At 40.3% G+C, this 25261-nt stretch overlaps 1 protein-coding gene across 1 annotated transcript in view; it reads left to right on the plus strand.

The window, feature by feature from the left end:
- The window catches only part of LOC126419636 (mucin-5AC-like), a 79101-nt gene extending 55583 nt beyond the window's left edge, over positions 1–23518 (plus strand). Inside the window, exons 8-10 of the mRNA XM_050086825.1 lie at positions 11345–11473; positions 16922–17033; positions 21463–23518. Coding sequence (XP_049942782.1) covers positions 11345–11473; positions 16922–17033; positions 21463–21809 — 588 coding nt within the window. The 3' untranslated portion in view covers positions 21810–23518. The remainder of the gene's footprint in view (positions 1–11344; positions 11474–16921; positions 17034–21462) is intronic.
- The last annotated feature ends 1743 nt before the right edge of the window (positions 23519–25261 follow it).

Raw genomic sequence — 25261 nt, forward strand, 5'->3', positions numbered from 1 at the left:
TGAGGTATGAGCGGCGGCAAATTGAAATTAGAAATTAGCGGAGATTGAGGCCTGGCGGATAGCGAGAAGAAAGGATATGCTGAAGGGCAAGTTCCCATCTCCGGAGTTCTGACAGGTTGGTGTTAGTGGGAAGTATCCAGATAACCCGGACGGTGTAACACTGTGCCAAGATGTGCTGGCCGTGCACCAAGGCATGTTTAGCCACAGGGTGATCCTCATTACCAACAAACACTGTCTGCCTGTGTCCATTCATGCGAATGGACAGTTTGTTGCTGGTCATTCCCACATAGAACGCTTCACAGTGTAGGCAGGTCAGTTGGTAAATCACGTGGGTGCTTTCACACGTGGCTCTGCCTTTGATCGTGTACACCTTCCGGGTTACAGGAATGGAATAGGTGGTGGTGGGAGGGTGCATGGGACAGGTTTTACACCGGGGGCGGTTACAGGGGTAGGAGCCAGAGGGTAGGGAAGGTGGTTTGGGGATTTCATAGGGATGAACTAAGAGGTTGCGAAGGTTAGGTGGACGGCGGAAAGACACTCTTGGTGGAGTGGGGAGGATTTCATGAAGGATGGATCTCATTTCAGGGCAGGATTTGAGGAAGTCGTATCCCTGCTGGAGAGTCACATTCAGAATCTGATCCAGTCCCGGAAAGTATCCTGTCACAAGTGGGGCACTTTTGGGGTTCTTCTGTGGAAGGTTCCGGGTTTGAGGAGATGAGGATGTGGCTCTGGTTATTTGCTTCTGTACCAGGTCGGGAGGGTAGTTACGGGATGCAAAAGCTGTTTTCAGGTTGTTGGTGTAATGGTTCAAGGATTCCGGACTGGAGCAGATTCGTTTGCCACGAAGACCTAGGCTGTAGGGAAGGGACCGTTTGATGTGGAATGGGTGGCAGCTGTCATAATGGAGGTACTGTTGCTTGTTGGTGGGTTTAATGTGGACGGACGTGTGAAGCTGGCCATTGGACAGGTGGAGGTCAACGTCAAGGAAAGTGGCATGGGATTTGGAGTAGGACCAGGTGAATCTGATGGAACCAAAGGAGTTGAGGTTGGAGAGGAAATTCTGGAGTTCTTCTTCACTGTGAGTCCAGATCACGAAAATGTCATCAATAAATCTGTACCAAACTTCGGGTTGGCAGGCCTGGGTAACCAGGAAGGCTTCCTCTAAGCGACCCATGAATAGGTTGGCATACGAGGGGGCCATCCTGGTACCCATGGCTGTTCCCTTTAATTGTTGGTATGTCTGGCCTTCAAAAGTGAAGAAGTTGTGGGTCAGGATGAAGCTGGCTAAGGTAATGAGGAAAGAGGTTTTAGGTAGGGCGGCAGGTGATCGGCGTGAAAGGAAGTGCTCCATCGCAGCGAGGCCCTGGACATGCGGAATATTTGTGTATAAGGAAGTGGCATCAATGGTTACAAGGATGGTTTCCGGGGGTAACAGACTGGGTAGGGATTCCAGGCGTTTGAGAAAGTGGTTGGTGTCTTTGATGAAGGATGGGAGACTGCATGTAATGGGTTGAAGGTGTTGATCTACGTAGGCAGAGATGCGTTCGGTGGGGGCTTGGTAACCAGCTACAATGGGACGGCCGGGATGATTGGGTTTGTGAATTTTGGGAAGAAGGTAGAAGGTAGGGGTGCGGGGTGTTGGTGGGGTCAGGAGGTTGATGGAGTCGGGTGAAAGGTTTTGTAGGGGGCCTAAGGTTCTGAGGATTCCTTGAAGCTCCGCCTGGACATCAGGAATGGGATTGCCTTGGCAAACTTTGTAAGTAGTGTTGTCTGAAAGCTGACGCAGTCCCTCAGCCACATACTCCCGACGATCAAGTACCACAGTTGTGGAACCCTTGTCCGCCGGAAGAATGACGATGGATCGGTCAGCCTTCAGATCACGGATAGCCTGGGCTTCAGCAGTGGTGATGTTGGGAGTAGGATTAAGGTTTTTTAAAAAGGATTGAGAGGCAAGGCTGGAAGTCAGAAATTCCTGGAAGGTTAGGAGAGGGTGATTTTGAGGAAGAGGAGGTGGGTCCCGCTGTGACGGAGGACGGAACTGTTCCAGGCATGGTTCAATTTGGATAGTGTCTTGGGGAGTTGGATCCTTAGGAGTAGGATTAGGATCATTTTTCTTCGTGGCAAAGTGATATTTCCAGCAGAGAGTACGGGTGTAGGACAGTAAATCTTTGACGAGGGCTGTTTGGTTAAATCTGGGAGTGGGGCTGAAGGTGAGGCCTTTGGATAGGACAGAGGTTTCGGATTGGGAGAGAGGTTTGGAGGAAAGGTTAACTACTGAATTGGGGTGTTGTGGTTCCAGATTGCGTTGATTGGAATTTTGAGGTTTTGGAGGGAGTGGAGCTGGAAGTGGGAGATTGAGTAGATAGGAGAGACTGGCTTTGTGTGCAATGAGAGGAGGTTGAGGTTTGCTGGAAAGGTTGTGAGTTGCCTTTCCGGAGGTGGGAAACCAGGAGATTGGATAGTTTTTTAAGGTGGAGGGTGGCATGCTGCTCTAATTTGCGGTTGGCCTGTAGGAGGATGCTCTGAACAACAGGTGTGGATGTGGAGAGGAAAGATTGAGGATTTTTATAAAGGATAGGAGTTGATGGGCGTGTTGATTGGCTGAGTGGATGTGTAGGTGAAGGATTAGGTGGGTGAGGGCAATGGATTGTTTGGTTTGGAACTGGTATAGGGACTGATGGAAAGAAGGGTTGCAGCCAGAGATGGGAACTTTAAGTGTGAGGCCTTTGGGGGTGATGCCAAATGTCAGACAAGCCTGAGAAAATAAAATATGGGAGTGTAATCTGGCTAGGGCGAAGGCATGTTTGCGGAGGGAATGTAAATAAAACTTAATGGGGTCGTTGTGAAGGTGTAGTGAGGGTGACATGGTACTAGAAGGTGGAAAGTGGAACATGAGGCTGAAATGGAAATGAGAATAAATATGAAAAAATATATGGGGAGAGATAAAGGTAAAATTAGAAAGCAAATGGAGATCTGGTGTGAAAAAAGGCGAAAAAGGGTTGGTTAGGGCTGGGCTATGTTGATCCTGTGGTGAACTTGTGTAGGTAGATAATGATGTGCATAAAGGTTAGGTGGTTGTGTTGCCGCCAAAACACGTTAAAGGGTGGAGAAATTCGGGAAAATTTCGAAAAAACTACGTGAGGATGTATTAAAAGGAGTGGTTTGGTGGTGGCAGATTATGGAAATGAAGCTAACAATTGTTTGATGAAGAAATAATGACGTTAAAACCTGTGGGAAGCGGCTAAAAATGATCGGTGATGTGAGAAAAACGGAAATGGAAATAAAGCAAAAGTTATTAAAACTGCCGAAAGGGTTGTTTAATAGCTGAAAGGAACTGTTTGTGGACTGGAAACGGTGGATTTTATAGCAGCAAAGCGGAAAAAAAATTTTTTTGGTTATGGTTTGGAAGTGATTTACGTATTATTACGTATTATTGAGTGTATATCGACGGGATAAAATTGTATACTGGATTACGGTAAAAAAGGAGAAGGTGAATAGAAAGTGATGGCAAAAACAGAAGGAGGAAATAAGACGACAGAAAAGACTTCGAAATGTAACAGTGACAATAACAATAACGATAACAATAACAAACGTGATTGTTGGCTTCAAATTAATGATATGAATATAATAGAGGGAAACATTCCACGTGGGAAAAATATATCTAAAAAGAAAGATGATGAAATTTACCAAACAAAAGCGCTGGCAGGTCGATAGACACACAAACAAACACAAACATACACACAAAATTCTAGCTTTCGCAACCAATGGTTGCCTCGTCTGGAAAGAGGGAAGGAGAAGGAAAGACAAAAGGATATGGGTTTTAAGGGAGAGGGTAAGGAGTCATTCCAATCCCGGGAGCGGAAAGACTTACCTTAGGGGGAAAAAAGGACAGGTATACACTCGCACACACACACATATCCATCCACACATACACAGACACAAGCAGACATTTGTAAAGGCAAAGATTTTGGGCATTTTTTGGGCAGAGATGTCAGTCGGGGCGGATGTACAGAGGCAAAGATGAAGTTGAAAGACAGGTGAGGTATGAGCGGCGGCAAATTGAAATTAGAAATTAGCGGAGATTGAGGCCTGGCGGATAGCGAGAAGAAAGGATATGCTGAAGGGCAAGTTCCCATCTCCGGAGTTCTGACAGGTTGGTGTTAGTGGGAAGTATCCAGATAACCCGGACGGTGTAACACTGTGCCAAGATGTGCTGGCCGTGCACCAAGGCATGTTTAGCCACAGGGTGATCCTCATTACCAACAAACACTGTCTGCCTGTGTCCATTCATGCGAATGGACAGTTTGTTGCTGGTCATTCCCACATAGAACGCTTCACAGTGTAGGCAGGTCAGTTGGTAAATCACGTGGGTGCTTTCACACGTGGCTCTGCCTTTGATCGTGTACACCTTCCGGGTTACAGGACTGGAATAGGTGGTGGTGGGAGGGTGCATGGGACAGGTTTTACACCGGGGGCGGTTACAGGGGTAGGAGCCAGAGGGTAGGGAAGGTGGTTTGGGGATTTCATAGGGATGAACTAAGAGGTTGCGAAGGTTAGGTGGACGGCGGAAAGACACTCTTGGTGGAGTGGGGAGGATTTCATGAAGGATGGATCTCATTTCAGGGCAGGATTTGAGGAAGTCGTATCCCTGCTGGAGAGCCACATTCAGAATCTGATCTACCAAAAAAATATTTTTTTCCGCTTTGCTGCTATAAAATCCACCGTTTCCAGTCCACAAACAGTTCCTTTCAGCTATTAAACAACCCTTTCGGCAGTTTTAATAACTTTTGCTTTATTTCCATTTCCGTTTTTCTCACATCACCGATCATTTTTAGCCGCTTCCCACAGGTTTTAACGTCATTATTTCTTCATCAAACAATTGTTAGCTTCATTTCCATAATCTGCCACCACCAAACCACTCCTTTTAATACATCCTCACGTAGTTTTTTCGAAATTTTCCCGAATTTCTCCACCCTTTAACGTGTTTTGGCGGCAACACAACCACCTAACCTTTATGCACATCGTTATCTACCTACACAAGTTCACCACAGGATCAACATAGCCCAGCCCTAACCAACCCTTTTTCGCCTTTTTTCACACCAGATCTCCATTTGCTTTCTAATTTTACCTTTATCTCTCCCCATATATTTTTTCATATTTATTCTCATTTTCATTTCAGCCTCGTGTTCCACTTTCCACCTTCTAGTACCATGTCACCCTCACAACACCTTCACAACGACCCCATTAAGTTTTATTTATATTCCCTCCGCAAACATGCCTTCGCCCTAGCCAGATTACACTCCCATATTTTATTTTCTCAGGCTTGTCTGACATTTGGCATCACCCCCAAAGGCCTCACACTTAAAGTTCCCATCTCTGGCTGCAACCCTTCTTTCCATCAGTCCCTATACCAGTTCCAAACCAAACAATCCATTGCCCTCACCCACCTAATCCTTCACCTACACATCCACTCAGCCAATCAACACGCCCATCAACTCCTATCCTTTATAAAAATCCTCAATCTTTCCTCTCCACATCCACACCTGTTGTTCAGAGCATCCTCCTACAGGCCAACCGCAAATTAGAGCAGCATGCCACCCTCCACCTTAAAAAACTATCCAATCTCCTGGTTTCCCACCTCCGGAAAGGCAACTCACAACCTTTCCAGCAAACCTCAACCTCCTCTCATTGCACACAAAGCCAGTCTCTCCTATCTACTCAATCTCCCACTTCCAGCTCCACTCCCTCCAAAACCTCAAAATTCCAATCAACGCAATCTGGAACCACAACACCCCAATTCAGTAGTTAACCTTTCCTCCAAACCTCTCTCCCAATCCGAAACCTCTGTCCTATCCAAAGGCCTCACCTTCAGCCCCACTCCCAGATTTAACCAAACAGCCCTCGTCAAAGATTTACTGTCCTACACCCGTACTCTCTGCTGGAAATATCACTTTGCCACGAAGAAAAATGATCCTAATCCTACTCCTAAGGATCCAACTCCCCAAGACACTATCCAAATTGAACCATGCCTGGAACAGTTCCGTCCTCCGTCACAGCGGGACCCACCTCCTCTTCCTCAAAATCACCCTCTCCTAACCTTCCAGGAATTTCTGACTTCCAGCCTTGCCTCTCAATCCTTTTTAAAAAACCTTAATCCTACTCCCAACATCACCACTGCTGAAGCCCAGGCTATCCGTGATCTGAAGGCTGACCGATCCATCGTCATTCTTCCGGCGGACAAGGGTTCCACAACTGTGGTACTTGATCGTCGGGAGTATGTGGCTGAGGGACTGCGTCAGCTTTCAGACAACACTACTTACAAAGTTTGCCAAGGCAATCCCATTCCTGATGTCCAGGCGGAGCTTCAAGGAATCCTCAGAACCTTAGGCCCCCTACAAAACCTTTCACCCGACTCCATCAACCTCCTGACCCCACCAACACCCCGCACCCCTACCTTCTACCTTCTTCCCAAAATTCACAAACCCAATCATCCCGGCCGTCCCATTGTAGCTGGTTACCAAGCCCCCACCGAACGCATCTCTGCCTACGTAGATCAACACCTTCAACCCATTACATGCAGTCTCCCATCCTTCATCAAAGACACCAACCACTTTCTCAAACGCCTGGAATCCCTACCCAGTCTGTTACCCCCGGAAACCATCCTTGTAACCATTGATGCCACTTCCTTATACACAAATATTCCGCATGTCCAGGGCCTCGCTGCGATGGAGCACTTCCTTTCACGCCGATCACCTGCCGCCCTACCTAAAACCTCTTTCCTCATTACCTTAGCCAGCTTCATCCTGACCCACAACTTCTTCACTTTTGAAGGCCAGACATACCAACAATTAAAGGGAACAGCCATGGGTACTAGGATGGCCCCCTCGTATGCCAACCTATTCATGGGTCGCTTAGAGGAAGCCTTCCTGGTTACCCAGGCCTGCCAACCCGAAGTTTGGTACAGATTTATTGATGACATTTTCGTGATCTGGACTCACAGTGAAGAAGAACTCCAGAATTTCCTCTCCAACCTCAACTCCTTTGGTTCCATCAGATTCACCTGGTCCTACTCCAAATCCCATGCCACTTTCCTTGACGTTGACCTCCACCTGTCCAATGGCCAGCTTCACACGTCCGTCCACATTAAACCCACCAACAAGCAACAGTACCTCCATTATGACAGCTGCCACCCATTCCACATCAAACGGTCCCTTCCCTACAGCCTAGGTCTTCGTGGCAAACGAATCTGCTCCAGTCCGGAATCCTTGAACCATTACACCAACAACCTGAAAACAGCTTTTGCATCCCGTAACTACCCTCCCGACCTGGTACAGAAGCAAATAACCAGAGCCACATCCTCATCTCCTCAAACCCGGAACCTTCCACAGAAGAACCCCAAAAGTGCCCCACTTGTGACAGGATACTTTCCGGGACTGGATCAGATTCTGAATGTGGCTCTCCAGCAGGGATACGACTTCCTCAAATCCTGCCCTGAAATGAGATCCATCCTTCATGAAATCCTCCCCACTCCACCAAGAGTGTCTTTCCGCCGTCCACCTAACCTTCGCAACCTCTTAGTTCATCCCTATGAAATCCCCAAACCACCTTCCCTACCCTCTGGCTCCTACCCCTGTAACCGCCCCCGGTGTAAAACCTGTCCCATGCACCCTCCCACCACCACCTATTCCAGTCCTGTAACCCGGAAGGTGTACACGATCAAAGGCAGAGCCACGTGTGAAAGCACCCACGTGATTTACCAACTGACCTGCCTACACTGTGAAGCGTTCTATGTGGGAATGACCAGCAACAAACTGTCCATTCGCATGAATGGACACAGGCAGACAGTGTTTGTTGGTAATGAGGATCACCCTGTGGCTAAACATGCCTTGGTGCACGGCCAGCACATCTTGGCACAGTGTTACACCGTCCGGGTTATCTGGATACTTCCCACTAACACCAACCTGTCAGAACTCCGGAGATGGGAACTTGCCCTTCAGCATATCCTTTCTTCTCGCTATCCGCCAGGCCTCAATCTCCGCTAATTTCTAATTTCAATTTGCCGCCGCTCATACCTCACCTGTCTTTCAACTTCATCTTTGCCTCTGTACATCCGCCCCGACTGACATCTCTGCCCAAAAAATGCCCAAACTCTTTGCCTTTACAAATGTCTGCTTGTGTCTGTGTATGTGTGGATGGATATGTGTGTGTGTGCGAGTGTATACCTGTCCTTTTTTCCCCCTAAGGTAAGTCTTTCCGCTCCCGGGATTGGAATGACTCCTTACCCTCTCCCTTAAAACCCATATCCTTTTGTCTTTCCTTCTCCTTCCCTCTTTCCTGACGAGGCAACCATTGGTTGCGAAAGCTAGAATTTTGTGTGTATGTTTGTGTTTGTTTGTGTGTCTATCGACCTGCCAGCGCTTTTGTTTGGTAAGTTTCATCATCTTTCTTTTTAGATATATTTTTCCCACGTGGAATGTTTCCCTCTATTATATATATATATATATGGGTTTTAAGGGAGAGGGTAAGGAGTCATTCCAGTCCTGGGAGCGGAAAGACTTACCTTAGGGGGAAAAAAGGACGGGTATACACTCGCGCACACACAGACGTATCCATCCACACATATACAGACACAAGCAGACATATACAGAAGCAAAGAGTTTGCCTCTGTATATGTCGACCTGCCAGCACTTTCATTTGGTAAGTCACATCATCTTTGTTTTTAGATATATTTTTCCTACGTGGAATGTTTCCCTGTATTATAACCAGTGGAATGTTTCCCTCTATTATATATATATATTGTCTATGGGATTTTATATTATGGTAGAAAGGTCTTCAACAAGCCCCCACACAATTTAAAGCAAGATATGGACTGCTCCCTAAATTGAAGATATACATTATTAACTCTTCTAAAAATTATCTCACTATCTAGATTCAAAGACTGAAGACTTCTTTCAACTGGAGAGCCAGCAGAAATGCCTATTGTAATATTCCTTTCTTCTTAGGCTCACAGATAACTGCCATTGTGGGATACTATCAATGTGGGTACACACACACCAAGCTAATGGTGTTTCTGTAAATTTTAATGGAATGAACACAGTTAGTTTATAGCTATTTATTGAAAGTTAATTATTAATGTAGCTTTTAACAGCTACTTTCTACCAACATCTTCTTAATGATTAAGCTGACTATAAGAACATACAAAGAAAGTTTTTTAATGAGTAAGCTCACTATAAGAACATACAAAGAGGATTAATATAAGTTCATTCAGTTTTCAGAACAAGGGTTATCATAAGGTTTATAAGACTGCAGTTTATGTGATTCTTCTGAACCTCTTTTGGGAAAAAGAACAATTTTTTCTGGCATATGATTTAGCCTAAAAGATAATGACATACAGGAGAATCTCAGAATTCAGACTACTCATCATCATGAAGAGATTATACTAATGTCCTTCGGTATTGATGACCAATGGATTACAACAATCCATCACATGTGATATTGCTGCAAATGGTCACTAGCCTGAACCCAGACACACGAGTGGTTTTTCAAGTAATTTCAACCAATATTACGAAATCGCTGTATCAAAAAGTTCTGCTATGGAAGATGGAGTGTATTGTTTAGCAGCAGTTGCAGTTGATTTCCACAAATACTTGCAAAAAATAAATTTATAAAAAGAGTATTGTAATTTATTAAACTTGTCTTGAAATGATTTTCTTGGGAATATAATTTATTACAAATTTCAATGATGCCAAGCAGGTTGTGTTAGTCTTTTCAGTGTGCTAATACAGTTCATTTATTAGCCCTTAGTTCCCTTTTCAATCGTTAGTCTTATAGTTCAACTGCAAGTATTTACACAGTTTGCTTTACAATCTTGATGTATCTGCAGTAATGTTATCAGTAGAAGTACTGCTCTTTACCATAAGTTCTGTTATAAATTGTACAGGTGAGAGTTACAGCACATGCAGTGGCAGGGGTTGCGAGGATAAGTGTGTAATGGATTTGCCCTGAACATATATATTAAAATTTCCACTACATATTGTGGTATGTCATACTGTTTAGAAGTTAAAAACTTCAATAATGTGTGTTATTGTTTCATAAATGACATTTTAATCAACTGGAGTCCAATATATCATGACTATAACTATGGACTTCCCATCAGTTCTTCTACAGCACAAGCCTCAAAATGCCAATGACGGCCAAACTGGAGTATGTGTATTTTATTACTTCTTAATATAAATGGCAACTCCATCCTTAACTTTACGTGTCAGAGCGGTTCATGGTCCCTGAATAACTATGAATTCTGAAGTAAAATTCTTATTCTACATGGATGAAGTGAAATGAAGTAAAACTACACAACAACACGTGATATCTAGACAAATGAGTGCTGTCAGACAGCCATATTGCCACATGTAGCTGCTAAGCAGCCAAGCAGCCATATTGCTTGTATGAATTGCATGTGCAACCCATTAGATTGCCTAGGATTTCCATGCAATCAGCTACCAGAGGTTGATCACTGTGATTTGTCTCCACATGCATGATGTACAAAGTAATTAATTGCCCATGTGACAGATTGCTGTGATCAGTCACTTGTGTGAGCAGCCCCTAACACATAAAGATTGTTGCTTAACATCTAAACCTTCAGTTTACTTAACTGGGTGCTGTTATGTATAATACTACAAGTTTTTGACAGCTTGAGGGATGTTTCAGAACCATGTCTTTGTTGTCCAGTGATACTAGAGCTTACTGTTTTATAAATAAGACTTAAAGAAATGAGCATGTGCTGAACATATAACATTTTCGCAATAAACTTTGCAACTTAAATGTTTTTTAATGCAACACTCTAAGACACTGTATGACACTATTTTAAACTTCCTGACAGATGAGAAATATATACTGGTTTGGGGCTCTAACCTTTCTGGGTCTGAGTCCAGGCCATTGCATGTACTCTGCTGCAGAGTGGAACATTGACTCCGGACATTTTCTTGTCAAAATAAGCAAATTGATAACCCTAAGGTTACAAAATAATCAGGTTATTGTTTTTTGATTATGAAAGAGGGATTTGTACCACAGTAATATTCATTGTGTTTATATGTAAGCAGTATAATTTCTAATCGCTCTGCATATTTTCGGAGAAGGAAGCAGCACATGAATCAGGATACAAAATTATCTGCAGGCATATAAATCACTTGTTGTAACCCTCAATTAACTATGGATAGGATTATTATTAATAAAAACTTTACTGAGAGTCTTATGTTTTGTTTTCAAGTGTATATGCGTGCTGCATGGGAGTGTGCTACATGGTCTAATCATCTCAAGCTAACATTTTTTTTAAATGTTTATTTCACAGATAATCCACCGTGACTTAGCAGCTAGGAATGTGCTTGTGGATCACAACAAAATGTGCAAAGTTGCAGATTTTGGCATGTCTCGAAGTGTTCAGGATCTCGGTGATGTATATGAGCAGAGACACACAAAGGTGAGTAAAACAGTTGTGTACATGATAGTATACATACTTGTTGCCATTTTGAGTGATATGACATTTTGAGTAATATGACATTTTGAGTGATATGACATGGGGAGGAAGCATGAGAACAACAACGTATTAGGCTTGGCTTCATTTTAATATTAGCTACACTTTTGTGCCTCAGCTTACTTTTATTTAAACAAATCTATTCTTTTACTGTAGTAACGAGTGTATTACCCATATTGATAATTCATTCATTGTATTTGCAGGGAATTTATTAATAATTTTTATGCCCAGAAATAGTAAACAATTTAGAAATATATGACAGGCTCATGAAATCTTAAATTGAATTATATAATATGGCAAAGTATTACAGTTTGCTTGTCGTGTTGCTTTACTATTTACAACAAATTGTCAGCCATCAGTAATGGATAATTCCGACTAATTATACACCTCTGCCATTTCTCTCAAATTTAGTTAACTGTAAAAATATATAGTCCTTTCAGCTATTTCTTACAGTGTCGTCTCATGTAAGAATTTACTGTATCTAAATTTTTACTTCAGTTTCCTAAATGTATTTTTGTTATTGATAGCAAATTATTAACTTAATCAGTCTCATCAGATGGAAAATCAGTATAACTTCAGATGTGTGTGTGGTGCAGGAGGCATACAACACATTAATAAAAAACATGGGTTCTGCAAAAGTCTGCTCTTGTCTTCTCAACATGTGTGTGCCTCTCATTCTGGAGTCTGAGTGATCTGCCCTCCCTTTTATGCTTCCTGTAGTAGCTCCAGAAACTAAGTAGTATGTCAATTAACAGTTTTTATGTGTGTTTACTGTCAGTAGAGTAGCGTGTTGATTATTGAAATGGTGGTCAACCAAATGATTGCTTAACTGAGTTGTTACTTGATCATCCCACTGAGGTCTTGAGCCCTCCCCACACCTGTGAACTTTGACGCATCATGTTAACTTGTGATACAGAATGCCTAAACTTACAGTTTAGAGAAAGATTAATCTGCAAACAAGTTATCTAATGGGTACAAGGTTGGTGAGTCAACAGTTATGGAGAGAGAGAGAGAGAGAGAGAGAGAGAGAGAGAGAGAGAAGACGAGCATAAGAAAGTTTGTATCTAAGCTTGATTGTACTGATGAATTGGCAAGTCAGAAAACTATGAAACTCGCCATGAACGTGGACCCAGATGATGCTGTTTACAGGTGATTTGCACAATGAAGATCACAAGGAGAGGCTATCGTTGGTCCCATTCTATTGAAAATACAATTAATTATAATGAAAATCTTTGAGGGACATCAAATTTTGAAGCAAGTATGGGCTGGTTAAAAGGCTTTAAGTCAAGACATGACATTTGTGAGCTTCAAATACAGGGAGAAAAACAGCTAATTTTCAGCAGCTGATTCTATCAAAGTGGAACTGATGGATGAATTAAGGGAAGAAAGTCATGTTCTCAAAAAAGTTTACAGTGTTGATGATATGGGCTCAGTTGGAAAGCTGTTGCATCACATAATGAATTAGGAAGATCTGGTTCTAAAATAATCCAGGAGAGTATCACTGCTTTAGCCTGTGCTAATGCTACAGATAGCTACAACTGCCTATGCTTGTTGTTGGTACAAGCAAGAAACTGCATGGTTTCAAACATGTTAGTATGTCTGCAATGCCTATTGTTTGCACCTCATGAAGAAGCACCTGGATGGATAATGTGAATCATTTATGGAAGTTTTTGTACCGCATGTAAAGGCTTACCAGTTAAAGAATGGCTAAAGAGAGGAAAGATTATTGCTCCTTGACAATGCGTCAACCCACGCATCATAAAAGGGATGTTTCTTTCACCTAACACATCCTTCTTATGACAGCATGCAGATATAGGTGGTATTGAAACTTTCAAGTGGTATTACAGAAAAGAATTGTTATGGAAGTTATTGTTGGAGAGAGAAAAAGAGGGACAAAACAATGTTAAGACGTCATAAAAATACTGATTTGAAATATTTTGGTCTGAGCTGCCAGAGATGGCAGTCATGAGGTGAGGTCTTGCCTGTGTGAGTGAGTGTATGTGTGTTTTCTTTTTTGAAGAAGGGTTTGGCCAAAACTTAACTGTGTAACAGTCTTTTCATGTGCCTGTCTGCAACCTCATGTCATCTTTATGGCAAGTAGTAATCTATACTTTTTCTTATATTTTTGATTTTGAAAGACATGTCCTATGATCTGAGCAGCAGGGGATAGTCTGAAGGACTTTAAAACCCTCACTGAAGTATGGTACCTTCCTTGCCTATGGGCAACAGACTTTCTTTGATTTACTGTATTTACCCAAGTACAAGACAATCATGATTACAAGATGACCCATGCTTTTTGAAGAGGATTCTTGAGAAAAATTTATTTTTAACATACTCTGAGTAATCAAAATTACCAACTACTTTGCTGACATAAAATATCTGCCTAAAAAGTTAACATTATACCTAATCTAAATTTTCATTTTCCCATGGGAAATGTATTACCAGTCTCACACTTTGAATAAGGGGAATAAATTTGCTTTGCATACATATGCAGATGGCAGTAAGTCACTCAGCATACTAACAAGTAGTAAGTAGTACATAATTTGATGTATATAAAACTGTCATGTAGCTAACATCTTCCACTATCTTCCAATGGTTTGCGGAGTATAGATAATGAAAATGCTGCCTTAATTGGCATTTCAGTGAAAGTGATAGTTATGGAATGGGATGAAGTTGCAGTACAATCCTGTATATTGTTGTGGTCATAATATTGCTACTCTCTGACTGATTGGAAGAAATAGCAATTCTCTTGTATGCAGTTGTTAATCTTACACAACTTTCTAACCATAGGAAGCTTGTAAATAAAAGTAGTATTATTTTTCATTTTGTATGTATTAATTTTGCTTTGTGTTCCATGCAGCTGGATACACTCATCACTATGGTAATTATTCTTACACAGTAAGAATATGATATTCATCACTACTGCTTATTTCTGAAACTTGTGTCAGATCAATGTGCAGTGACAAAACATCTCTCCAGTAGTATCTATAGTCCACACTTTTTGCAAACTGGAACTCATTATGACTCTTAGATTAATTTTTTGTTTATAAATAATTGAAGTAGGTTCTATTGATAATTTTATGAAATATATTTACAGTGGGATGTTTACTGGAGTGATGTTTTCTCACAGTTAAAGCTGATCATTTCATTTGTCTTGTAGACTAAAGACAGCACGTACTAGATATGGGTTAAAGGGGATAGGTCAGTTATATTACAACACTAGGCTAACAACAGAGATATGCTGACTGTTTACAGATAGAAGAAACATAACAAATGTTACAACTTGTCATGACAGAAAACATACAATTTAGTGTGGATTGTAGCACTCATACCCTTAACAGCCATAAGTAAGTTACATACTGGAAAACAAAACATACAAGTTTAAAATGTTAGAACTTAATTTTTAGAAATTCTTGAACAGAATAGAAACAAGGATATAGTAAACATTTTTGTTTCAGTTTGGCTTTCCCTTGTATTGTTGAGCTGGTTATATACTGTAAGAATGAAGTGGCCAGCTCATTGCTTGTGAAAAGTCTGCATTTGTGTAAGATGTTTCAAGCAATGCTAATGCAGTAATTAACTTTTAATATCCATGTGCCAATTTTTCAACTGTTTTGAAAACAGAAAATCTTGGCAGATATAATACTCAGCAATGAATATTCGGTTCTGTATTAATTTGGTCCCTGAAGGAAGAAAAAGAAGAGTGGGGGTCTGAGTGGGGTACAGTTAAGTGAGGGGTGCTCCAGGGATCGGGGCCATACCTGTTCCTTATTTATATAAATGATATGACCTCTAGTATTAAGGGTAACTCTAAAATGTTTCTGTTTGCTGATGACACTAGCTTGGTAGTAAGGGATGTTGTGTGCAACATTGGCTCAGTTTCAAATAGTGTAGTTCATGACCTAAGTTCATGGCTTCTAGAAATTAAACTAATGCTAAATCACAGTAAGACCCAGTTTTTACAGTTTCTGTCACACAATTCAACAAAACCTGACATGTTAATTTCACAGGATGGGCATATGATTAGTGAAACTGAACAGTTCAAATTTCTAGGTGTTCAGCTAGATAGTAAGCTGTCATGGAAAGCCCACATTCAGGATCTTGTTCAAAGACTTAATGCTGCCATTTTTACTATTCGAATGGTATCTGAAGTGAGTGATCATTTGACACGAAAATTAGTCTACTTTGATTATTTTCATTCACTTATATTGTATGGTATTATATTTTGGGGTAACTCTTCCCATTCTAAAAGGATATTTTTGGCTTAGAAATGGGCTGTTCGAGCAATAAGTGATGTAAGTTCATAAACCTCTTGTCAACCCCTGTTCATGAGTCTGGGTATTTTGACACTGGCCTCTCAATGTATATACTCCTTACTGTCATTTCTTGTTAACAATATTAGCTTATTCCCAAGAATAAGCAGCTTCCACTCAGTTAATACTCGGCAGATATCAAACCTGCATTTGGATCGGACTTCCTTAACTCTTGTGCCTCCATTTTCAATAAGCTACCACTCAAATTCAAAAATCTCAGCAGTAATCCACACACTTTCAAATCGAAACTGAAGAGTTTCCTCATGGGTCACTCATTCTATTCTGTCGAGGAGTTCCATGAAAAATTAAGCTGTTTCTTGTTTTATTGTTGATTGTGTTTACTTAAACTTATGGATTGACTTTTTTGGCTTCATAAACATTTTATTTTTATCTTTTATTACTTTTATGTTGAATTTTATGTACTGACACTTACATGACCTTGGAGATTTGCTCCTGAATTTGGTCCTACAGAACTTGACATATAAATAAATAAAATAAAAAGTTTTATAAATATCATGAGATTATTCTCAATGTACTGTCATTAACATAGTCAGTCAGCAATTAAGACATGAAGAGAATAGCAGCTTTTGAAATGTGGTGCTAAGGAATCGTGTTGAAGATTGGGTTGGTTGAACAAGTAACTAATGGTGAGGTACTGAATACAATCGGAGAAAAAATATGGCGTATCTTGACTAAAAGAAGGGATCAGTTGATAGGACACACACATCCTGAGACATAAAGGAATAACCAGTTGGTAATGGAGGGAAGTGTGAAGGCAAGAAATTGCAGAGGGAGACAATAAGCAGGTTCAAATGGTTGTAGGTAGTGATAGTTATTTGGAGACTTCAGTAGTTATTTGAAGTTGAAGGCAATTTCACGTGATAGAGTAGGTCTAGTGTAGGGAGCTGCATCAAGCCAAGCATTGGACTGTAGACCACAGATGCCAGGAAAACTGGTTATTATACAATTCAGGTTATAGCAATATGGTAAATTCTATATTTATTCAATAACTTGACAAGGTAATTACTGCAGGCAAAGATTTGTGATTTGACCCAAAATCATGGAAAACTTATATTTGCAGGGGGCTCTTCCGATTCGATGGATGGCACCAGAGTCCCTCTTGTACCGTATCTTCACGCATAAATCCGATGTCTGGAGTTTTGGAATTCTTATATGGGAAATTGTTACACTGGGTAAGTAACTGCTGATAATACTTTAAATAAATTTTTTAATTGTATTTTAATAGTCTTAGGGCAAGCAAACATTATCACAACCTGAATCATTTAACACTACCATTCTCTATGTCTCATTCAAAATTCATTACTGCATAACTTGATTAGCATAAATTACATTCACACAATGTATAACAGCTGCGGATTCTGCATGGTGTCTGTTCTTTTTGACATGTCCAAAAGGACAGACACCACGCATTCATATAATTAAATTACATTTCTTCAGCTAGTTAAAATAGCTATTTAAATGTATAATTGTATGTTATGCAGTGTAGAAAAACAGTTCTCAAATGGTTGTTGTAGTAAGTAGAAAAATTTACTTATCTTGTGCCGACACTATAATTGTGGCTTAAACATAGTTTTCATGTGGTCTAGAGGATGATATTAACGTAAACTGTACTTCATGAAATACAGTTTATACATGGTACATGTCTTATTTGTGTGATGGAAAACAAATTTATGTATTTAAGATGTAGCAAGTGGAGCTATTCAACCTTGATGTGCCTCAAGCCAGTTTGTGATGAGATGATACTAGTAGCAAGTGAGATGGTGCCTGCACACAGACACAAGCTGTGACTGGCAAACATGTGTAGTCGAAACAAAGAGTGGCAGTTCTTCTGGAAAGTGTGGAATTCTGAGGGAATTTTATAAAATCTCAGGGAATTCAGATCAGATAGATATGTGCGACTTTATTGTAATGACAGACACCTCACCTGTGACTCATCATGCTTTTCTTTACAGCCATGCTTCCATAGACATTCTGCAAGGGTCTATGAATATCTGTGATGCTCTGGTTTTTGACCAAAAGAAACTTGATGACAGCTCTCTGCTTGAAATGCGCTTTTGTTACAGACTGTTATTTTGATGGCTATGTGTAATGCTGCTATCTATCGGAACTTGTGAAACTATAGGGGATGAAGCAGGAATATTCCATGATGTCCCACAACAAATTCCACATTTTTCCAACTGAAAATGGCCAAGGAAAAAGAAGTGTATTATATTACTTACTGAGTACCTCCTGTAATTTAACATACTAATGATAGAACAAAATTTCTTCTTCTCTTGTTATTGTGTGGAAAAGCAATGAAAACATTCCATACAATTGCTACCTAACATTCTTCCAAGGTTATATTCCTTGTAAAAGTGGCTGTGCCTTTTTTTATATATCTTAAGAAATAATAAATTAAGGGAAATCAAAAGTTTGCTCTTTCTTGTGTAGCCGCATGACTCTGATGGAAGAAGGCAATGCTTTCTTCTATGTAATTCATGCCTTTGTGAATTTTAATGGGAAAATGGATGAGGGGTTGTCTATGGAAGTCCATTGTTAAGCATCACAGTTCACAACAGTTTCCCATATACCGTATGCCTTTGGTGTCAACATCATGCCCTTAGAAAGAAAAAAAGAAAAAGAAGTTACAAAGGTGTTTATTGTGGCCAGCCACAAATATTCAAGAAGAGTAGCTGTATAAAGATAAATAAGAAGGTTAGCATTTGCATCTTCTTCAACAATAAGGTCATAAAAGATGGAGCTCAAGCTCAGTTGTAGCAGCATGAGCAAGAATTGTGCCAGCACGAGTATGCAAATTATCATTTATTCATTATCATTATTCTCTTGACAACTATCATTCCCTTCATTATGAATGCTTCTAGAGTATTGGATTTGTCCTCTAGCCATTACTGCTTAGCCATTTTGCACTTTATGTCAATCTCTTTTTTTTTTTTTTTTTTTTTTTTACCTATGTGATCCTCTGCCACCTTCCCTATTTTACCTCTCAAAGCTACCCTATTTTATTGCTTTCTCCTGTTTCAGTACAGCATTGCATACTGCTGTCTTGGTACTCTGACCAATCTCTGGTTCATTCAGTTTTTCCACATTGCATTTCCTTAATTTCCTGTGGCATATAAGCTTTATACTTGTATGTGTTATCTTTTGTGTATGTTGACTACAGTAATGCATTTACTATGCTGTTCATGGCACCTTGCCAACATTCATATTTTCTTATTCATTATAGGACTACTCCTTCATTATCCCTGTCTGTCTCATTTTTATACCCTTGTAGTTACATGAACAAAAGTTTTGTTCTTCCTGCCGCCAAACTTCACTAATTCCCAATATATCTAACTTCAAACTATCTTTCTGGAGCTACTACAGGAAGCATAAAAGGGAGGTAGTGATTTGTAAATAGGTTTTAAATGCATTTCCTTCAGTGCTAAATATTAAGATTTAACTACACTTTTTCTTCTGCCAGTTGTCAGTCAGACAGTTACTCACAATAAATTTCATTTTCCCAACTTTAAATCTTTATCACATTCCACTATTGCAATCTAGTGATAGATCTCAAATTGTGTATACAGCTGTCATGAAAGTGATTCCCAGCAGGACATAAATTATGGATGCTGCAACATCAAAGTAAGCAGTTTTTTCTTTGATGATTCGTAGTGTAAGTACAGGTCTACAAACTAAATGAAAGATGTGCAAGAGTGTGCCTAGTGACTATCTGTAGTATGTTACAGCACTTCATGACCCAGGGTATTTGCATCTACCTGCATGCCTAAAGCACTGTGAAGTGCATGGCAGACAGTACTTACCATGGTACCACATGTGAGGGTTTCTTTCCATTCCAATCACCTATGGTGCACTGGAAAAAATGATTGTTTAAGTTTATCTGAGTGTACTGTGCCTTCATGATCCTTACAGGAGCAATACATAGTGAGCTGAAGAATATCTCTAGGTTTTTCATTTAGTACTAGTTTTTGAAATTTTGTAAGTAGACCTTCACAAGATAAATGGCATCTGTCAGTTCAAGTTTTTCTACATTTTCATAATACTCTGCTGTGAGTCAAACAAATCTTGATCTTTCTTTGTACACTGATCAGCCATAATGTTATGACCACTGACCTGCTACTGATATAAACCTGTCCGTGCAATAGCAGTGTCGCCTGGCAAGGAATGACTATTAGTCTGACACACACACAGTGCATTAGTATCAGTTAGTGTGCTGTCCATGTCTATAATGGGGAAGATGTGCTACTTATCTGAGTTTGACTGAGGACAAATTATGATTGCCCAGAGGCTCAGCATGAGCATTTCGCAAACCGCACAACTTGTCGGGTGTTTGAAGAGTGCTTTGGAGAGTACTTTCAACAAATAGCAAAACCAAGGTGAAACCATGTACAGACATTATGGGGTTGGATGGCAGCCCCTCATTACAGATATTGGATATAGTAGGGTGGGCAGATGGTAAAACAAGACAGGCTGCAAACTGTGGCAGAAATAACATAAGACTTTAATCCTGAGCTAAGTACAAACGTGTCTGAAAACACAGGACACCAAATACTCCTAACAATGGGCCTCCACAGCTGACATCAGCATCCACAACTGAAATGGGCTCATAGTCTTCAGCATTGAACAATGGCACAGTGGCAGAATGTTGCCTGGTCTGATGAATCCCACTGCCTTCTACATCATGCCGATGGGAGTGTGTGAACCCGTTGTCTTCCAAGGGAACAGCTTTGTGACATATGTAGTGCATGGTGGGGACAAGCTGGCAGTGGTTCCATTATACTCTGGGGTGTCTGTGGGTCCTGTGGGCCCATGCAAGGCATCACGATGGCCAAGGATTATTGACACTGGCTGCAGACCACATAAACCCTTTCATGATGATAATGTTTCCCAACAGCAGTGGCATTCAAAAATGTTCAAATGTGTGTGAAATCTTATGGGACTTAACTGCTAAGGCCATCAGTCCCTAAGCTTACACACTACTTAACCTAAATTATCCTAAGGACAAACACACACACCCATGCCCAAGGGAGGACTCTAACCTCTGCCAGGACCAGCCGCACGGTCCATGACTGCAGCGCAGTGGCATTTTTCACAAGATAATGCACCTTGTCACAAGGCTGGGAGTGTGATCAAGGGATTTGAGGAAAAATGTGGAAAGTTCCAATTCAGTCTCCTTTGTAGATATATAGAATTTTTCCAGTATCCTGCCAATGAACTGAAGTCTACTACCTGCCTTACCTGGTATTAATTTCCTGGTGAATTATGAAATAGTTTTGGGAGTTTATTACACATGATTTTTGGTAGAACTGCTACTAGTCAATATCCCTTATATAAACTGCACAGACACATTTAAGCAATCATTCTTCCTGTGTTCCATGCAGTTTGGATGGGAAGAAACCCTAACGTCCTAAGTACCTTTTGCCATGCAGATCACAGTGGTTTGCAGAGTATGTATCTAGTTGTTGACTGTAATGTAGCTATATTGTTTGTTAAAGGGGCCAAGTGTATGAAATTCTTCATAAAGCCTATTAATAGTTACTTGCTACTGGTACTGAATGGAAATCTATCTTGCTTAAGGTAAATCATTCTGCTTTGTGTCCCCAGGGTCAACACCATATCCAGGCCAGTCAGCTCGAGAAGTAGTCAGGTCAGTTCGAGAAGGTGGGCGTTTGGAGAGACCACCGCATTGCAGGCCTGAGTTTTTCCGACTGGCTTCTCGGTGCTGGCACCATGATCCAAGTCGCCGACCATCCTTTGGGGAACTCAAACGAGAATTGGCAGCATTAGTTGAGGACGTACGTTTTGGAGGAGGCTATGTTGATCTGGATGCGTTTGCAGACCATGGCTATTGTTACGGTAGAATACCTACTGCAGTACGACCTAGTGCTAACAATACTGCTGACACAACAACAACTGCTGAGGAATGTGATGCAGAAGTTATAAGTATGTAACTTAAGGTGTTCACAGAAGCAGTCACTTTCCTGCTGGTAACGATGATGATGATGACGATGATGGTGATACACTGCATATTGATAAGGATTCCTGGAAAAAGAAAGAATGTTGCTGTTACATAGCAAAGATAATTCAGCTGTATAAATGTTTGCAGTGGGCAAAGAAAGAACATAAAATTTGCCTACTCTCTTTAAACGACACAAAATTTTTTTTGTGATGGGTACATATTTCTCTAACACTGCTGCTTAGGGAAAATATGTCTTGTAGGCAACAATAAGTGCAGTCCATTTGAATGTTGTTAGTTGCTATGAGAAGAGGTCATACTATATTCCCTTCTGTACATTTTATAATCATTTTCATCAGAATGCAAGCAGCCATAGGTAACTGCTGGTGGAAAGTGGGGGTAGTCAGTCAGTGTGAAGCAACAAATGTCGCATTTCTGAAGAAGGGGCTGTTATATTTTACATACATTAAATAACTTAAAGACTGCAGCACTGAAATCAGAAAAGCTTCAGTGTGCATTTACTGCTGTCCAACTAAAATTTTGTCTTCCAAGATTTGGCATACTTTGGTGTATTTTTGAAATTACTTTTCAAGCCATTAGCTGTAACCACAAAATAACTTTATTTAAATTCAGTAGAATTTCTGTTGTGATTTGTAGAAGCGGTTTAAAGATAACTGAAAGAATGGTATCTTAGAAACTAGCAAACATAGAAAGAAATAATTTTTCAAAATTAAATTAAGAAGGAAGAATCAGTGAATAAAGTTTGTAAATTCTAGAAAGTCAATGAGGAGTTTTCCTGAACAGTATAAGGATCTAGAGAAATCCAGTTAAAAATACCAACAGTAAAGTAGTTCTTGATACAGCAAAAATTCATCGTGTATGATGATCGAGTGAAGTAATCTTATGGTGCAAAGGTACTGAATTTAGATGCTGGAACAGAGTAGAGCTATGCAGTTGCCTTCTAATCCAAAGAGTAATTTTATATCTGTTACATTAGTATGAGTTGTTGTAATTAACAGTATTCTTATTTTTATGTACTTGGCAGTAAATGATTTTGCCACAATTTGCACAGCTATATTATTGGATGCTACATACATTTGGTTCTTTTCTGTGTGAGGATTGTGGATAAGTAAAGACTGTGTTAACATATCTGGCTTGAAACAAATATTTTGCATATATCTTTTAACATTTGTCATGAAACATCAATCATCACTGTATAAATATCATCAATTTGATCAAAAAGACTTATGATAAGTTTTTCCAACATGACAATGCCCATACAATATCATTTCATTTTAAAATGTATAATATTATTCATTAACACATTCATCAGTTTTAGGGAGACTTCATTGTTTATTTTAAATGAGCCAGAAACAATTATTTTGTTCTAGTCATATACAGTCTTAAATTGCTTGCCTGTGTCCTACAATGCTACTGAACATCTGCATTAGTTTCATAATCATTGTATTTTACTTTGTTTAATTTAATGATCCATCTTAGCCGAGTGTATTATGTGGAGTCTTAACAGATTTAGGCAAATCATTTCATACTAGTGACATGTTACTTTAATATTATATATTTATGTGTATTTTTCATTCTTTATTTTACAACACCATTTACTGCCACATTCTGAAAACTTTTGCTTCAAATGTATGTTTATATATGTGTAAATACGTTGTTAAATAAAAATTGGTACAGTTTTCATTACCTGCATTACATTTTATGCACATGTATTCACAACAACTCTAATATAAATATGGTGGTGTAACAAATCTGTTTTGGAGCTACCACAGTCAGCCAAAACATCATTCTGTTGAGCTGAATTGAAGTTATGTGAATGATGGTTGCTCATTAATGGTTTTCTTCCATTGTTTTTATCATGTATAAAGTGGGACGTAAGTACAGCTGACTTATAGATAACTATAGCTTACAAAGAGAGACTTTTAGTTCTTCTCAGAAATTCAGGACCTGATAAAGCATGTAATTAAGTTCTTCTCAGAAATTCAGGACCTGATAAAGCATGTAATTAAGTTACTTTTTTTATTTGTATACATTCTTAGTTTGGAATCATTCACCCTTCACAGCTTTTGATAGATTATATTGTTAGACTATGAGATTTCTTACCAAATCTTGGACAGGTACTGAAAGTAATCTCATCAGCAAAATGATTAGTCATCTGGAATGTCAGAGCTATTAAGAAATTAAAGTGCCTGCAGATTGTGTGTGTGTGTGTGTGTGTGTGTGTGTGTGTGTGTGTGTGTGTGTGTGTGTGTGTGTGTGAGGGGGGGGGGGGGAAGGGTGGAGCAGGGATCAAGTGCTTTGATGTGCTGATTAGTTTGGCTTATTCACAGATGTTGCACAATTCAATGTCCGACTCCTTCGCTTGCTGTAGCTTGGGGCACAAGCATGGATGTGACAGAGCGGTTAAATGTGTGATTGCATCAGGTGTACTGAAGATCATAATTTTAAGGAAGAACTGAACTGTGAACTTCACAGGATTGTCGTAATTTACTGTGTAGAGGTTTATCAGCAAAACAGTCATATTATGATAACTGAAGAAGGAGGAGTGAGAAAGGAAAGGAAAGCATGCAGCATTGGTGGCAATGATTGAAAATGTGGTCAGACCAGGATCCAAACTCATGACCTCCTGCTTACTAGACTGTTATGTCAACCACTGCAACACCTAGGCACAGTGTTTGTCACAACTGCATGGACTATCTCGGCATGCCTCTCAACTGATCCACACTTCCCCCATGTGTCATCTATCCCAGTTCCTGTCCATATCTTCCATGCTCACTACATAGAGATTCATGCTGGAGGTCAGATGTAATCGTGCATCTGTATTAACACGATTCACGTTGTCTGTCGCACTTCACATAGTGTAGACCAGGAACTGTCCGCTAGGCATGCCCGATGTAAAACTGACTGGGCACGGCCTGTGCTGCCTGAATTGTTGTTGTTCCGCCGGCAGAGGGTGCGGCCGAATTCTCATGTGCCCTCTGGTGGACGGGCCTTTACTTGTGGCAACTACTGTCCATGACGCGCCGTGCAACAATCTTTCTGGTGGCTACTGCAGCATCCACACTGAATGTGGTGGATTCATTGCCCATTGAGGCAAATCAGTTATATGAATGGATGTTCTTGACAAGGTATTTCCATCAGAAATGTATCTGAAAGCAATCATGGTGTAATGTACCACACATAGTGTGTCCATGATTATCTTACCTTCATCTCTATCTGAGGTAGAAACTGCTGCATGTTGGCAGGGACAGCCCATTCCAAAATGAACAATGTGAATGGCATTCAGTGACTTGTTCTTCTCCAGTCTTTTGATTGTTAATGTTCAAACATTTATTGCACACAAATGCAGAGCTTTAGAGAGAAATCATCTTGATGGGTGTTTGAAAATGTTATTATATTGTTTGCAATAAAAAACAAGGGTCACAT

Source organism: Schistocerca serialis, chromosome 9 (assembly GCF_023864345.2).
Source record: "Schistocerca serialis cubense isolate TAMUIC-IGC-003099 chromosome 9, iqSchSeri2.2, whole genome shotgun sequence".
Taxonomy (NCBI): Eukaryota; Metazoa; Arthropoda; class Insecta; order Orthoptera; family Acrididae; genus Schistocerca; species Schistocerca serialis.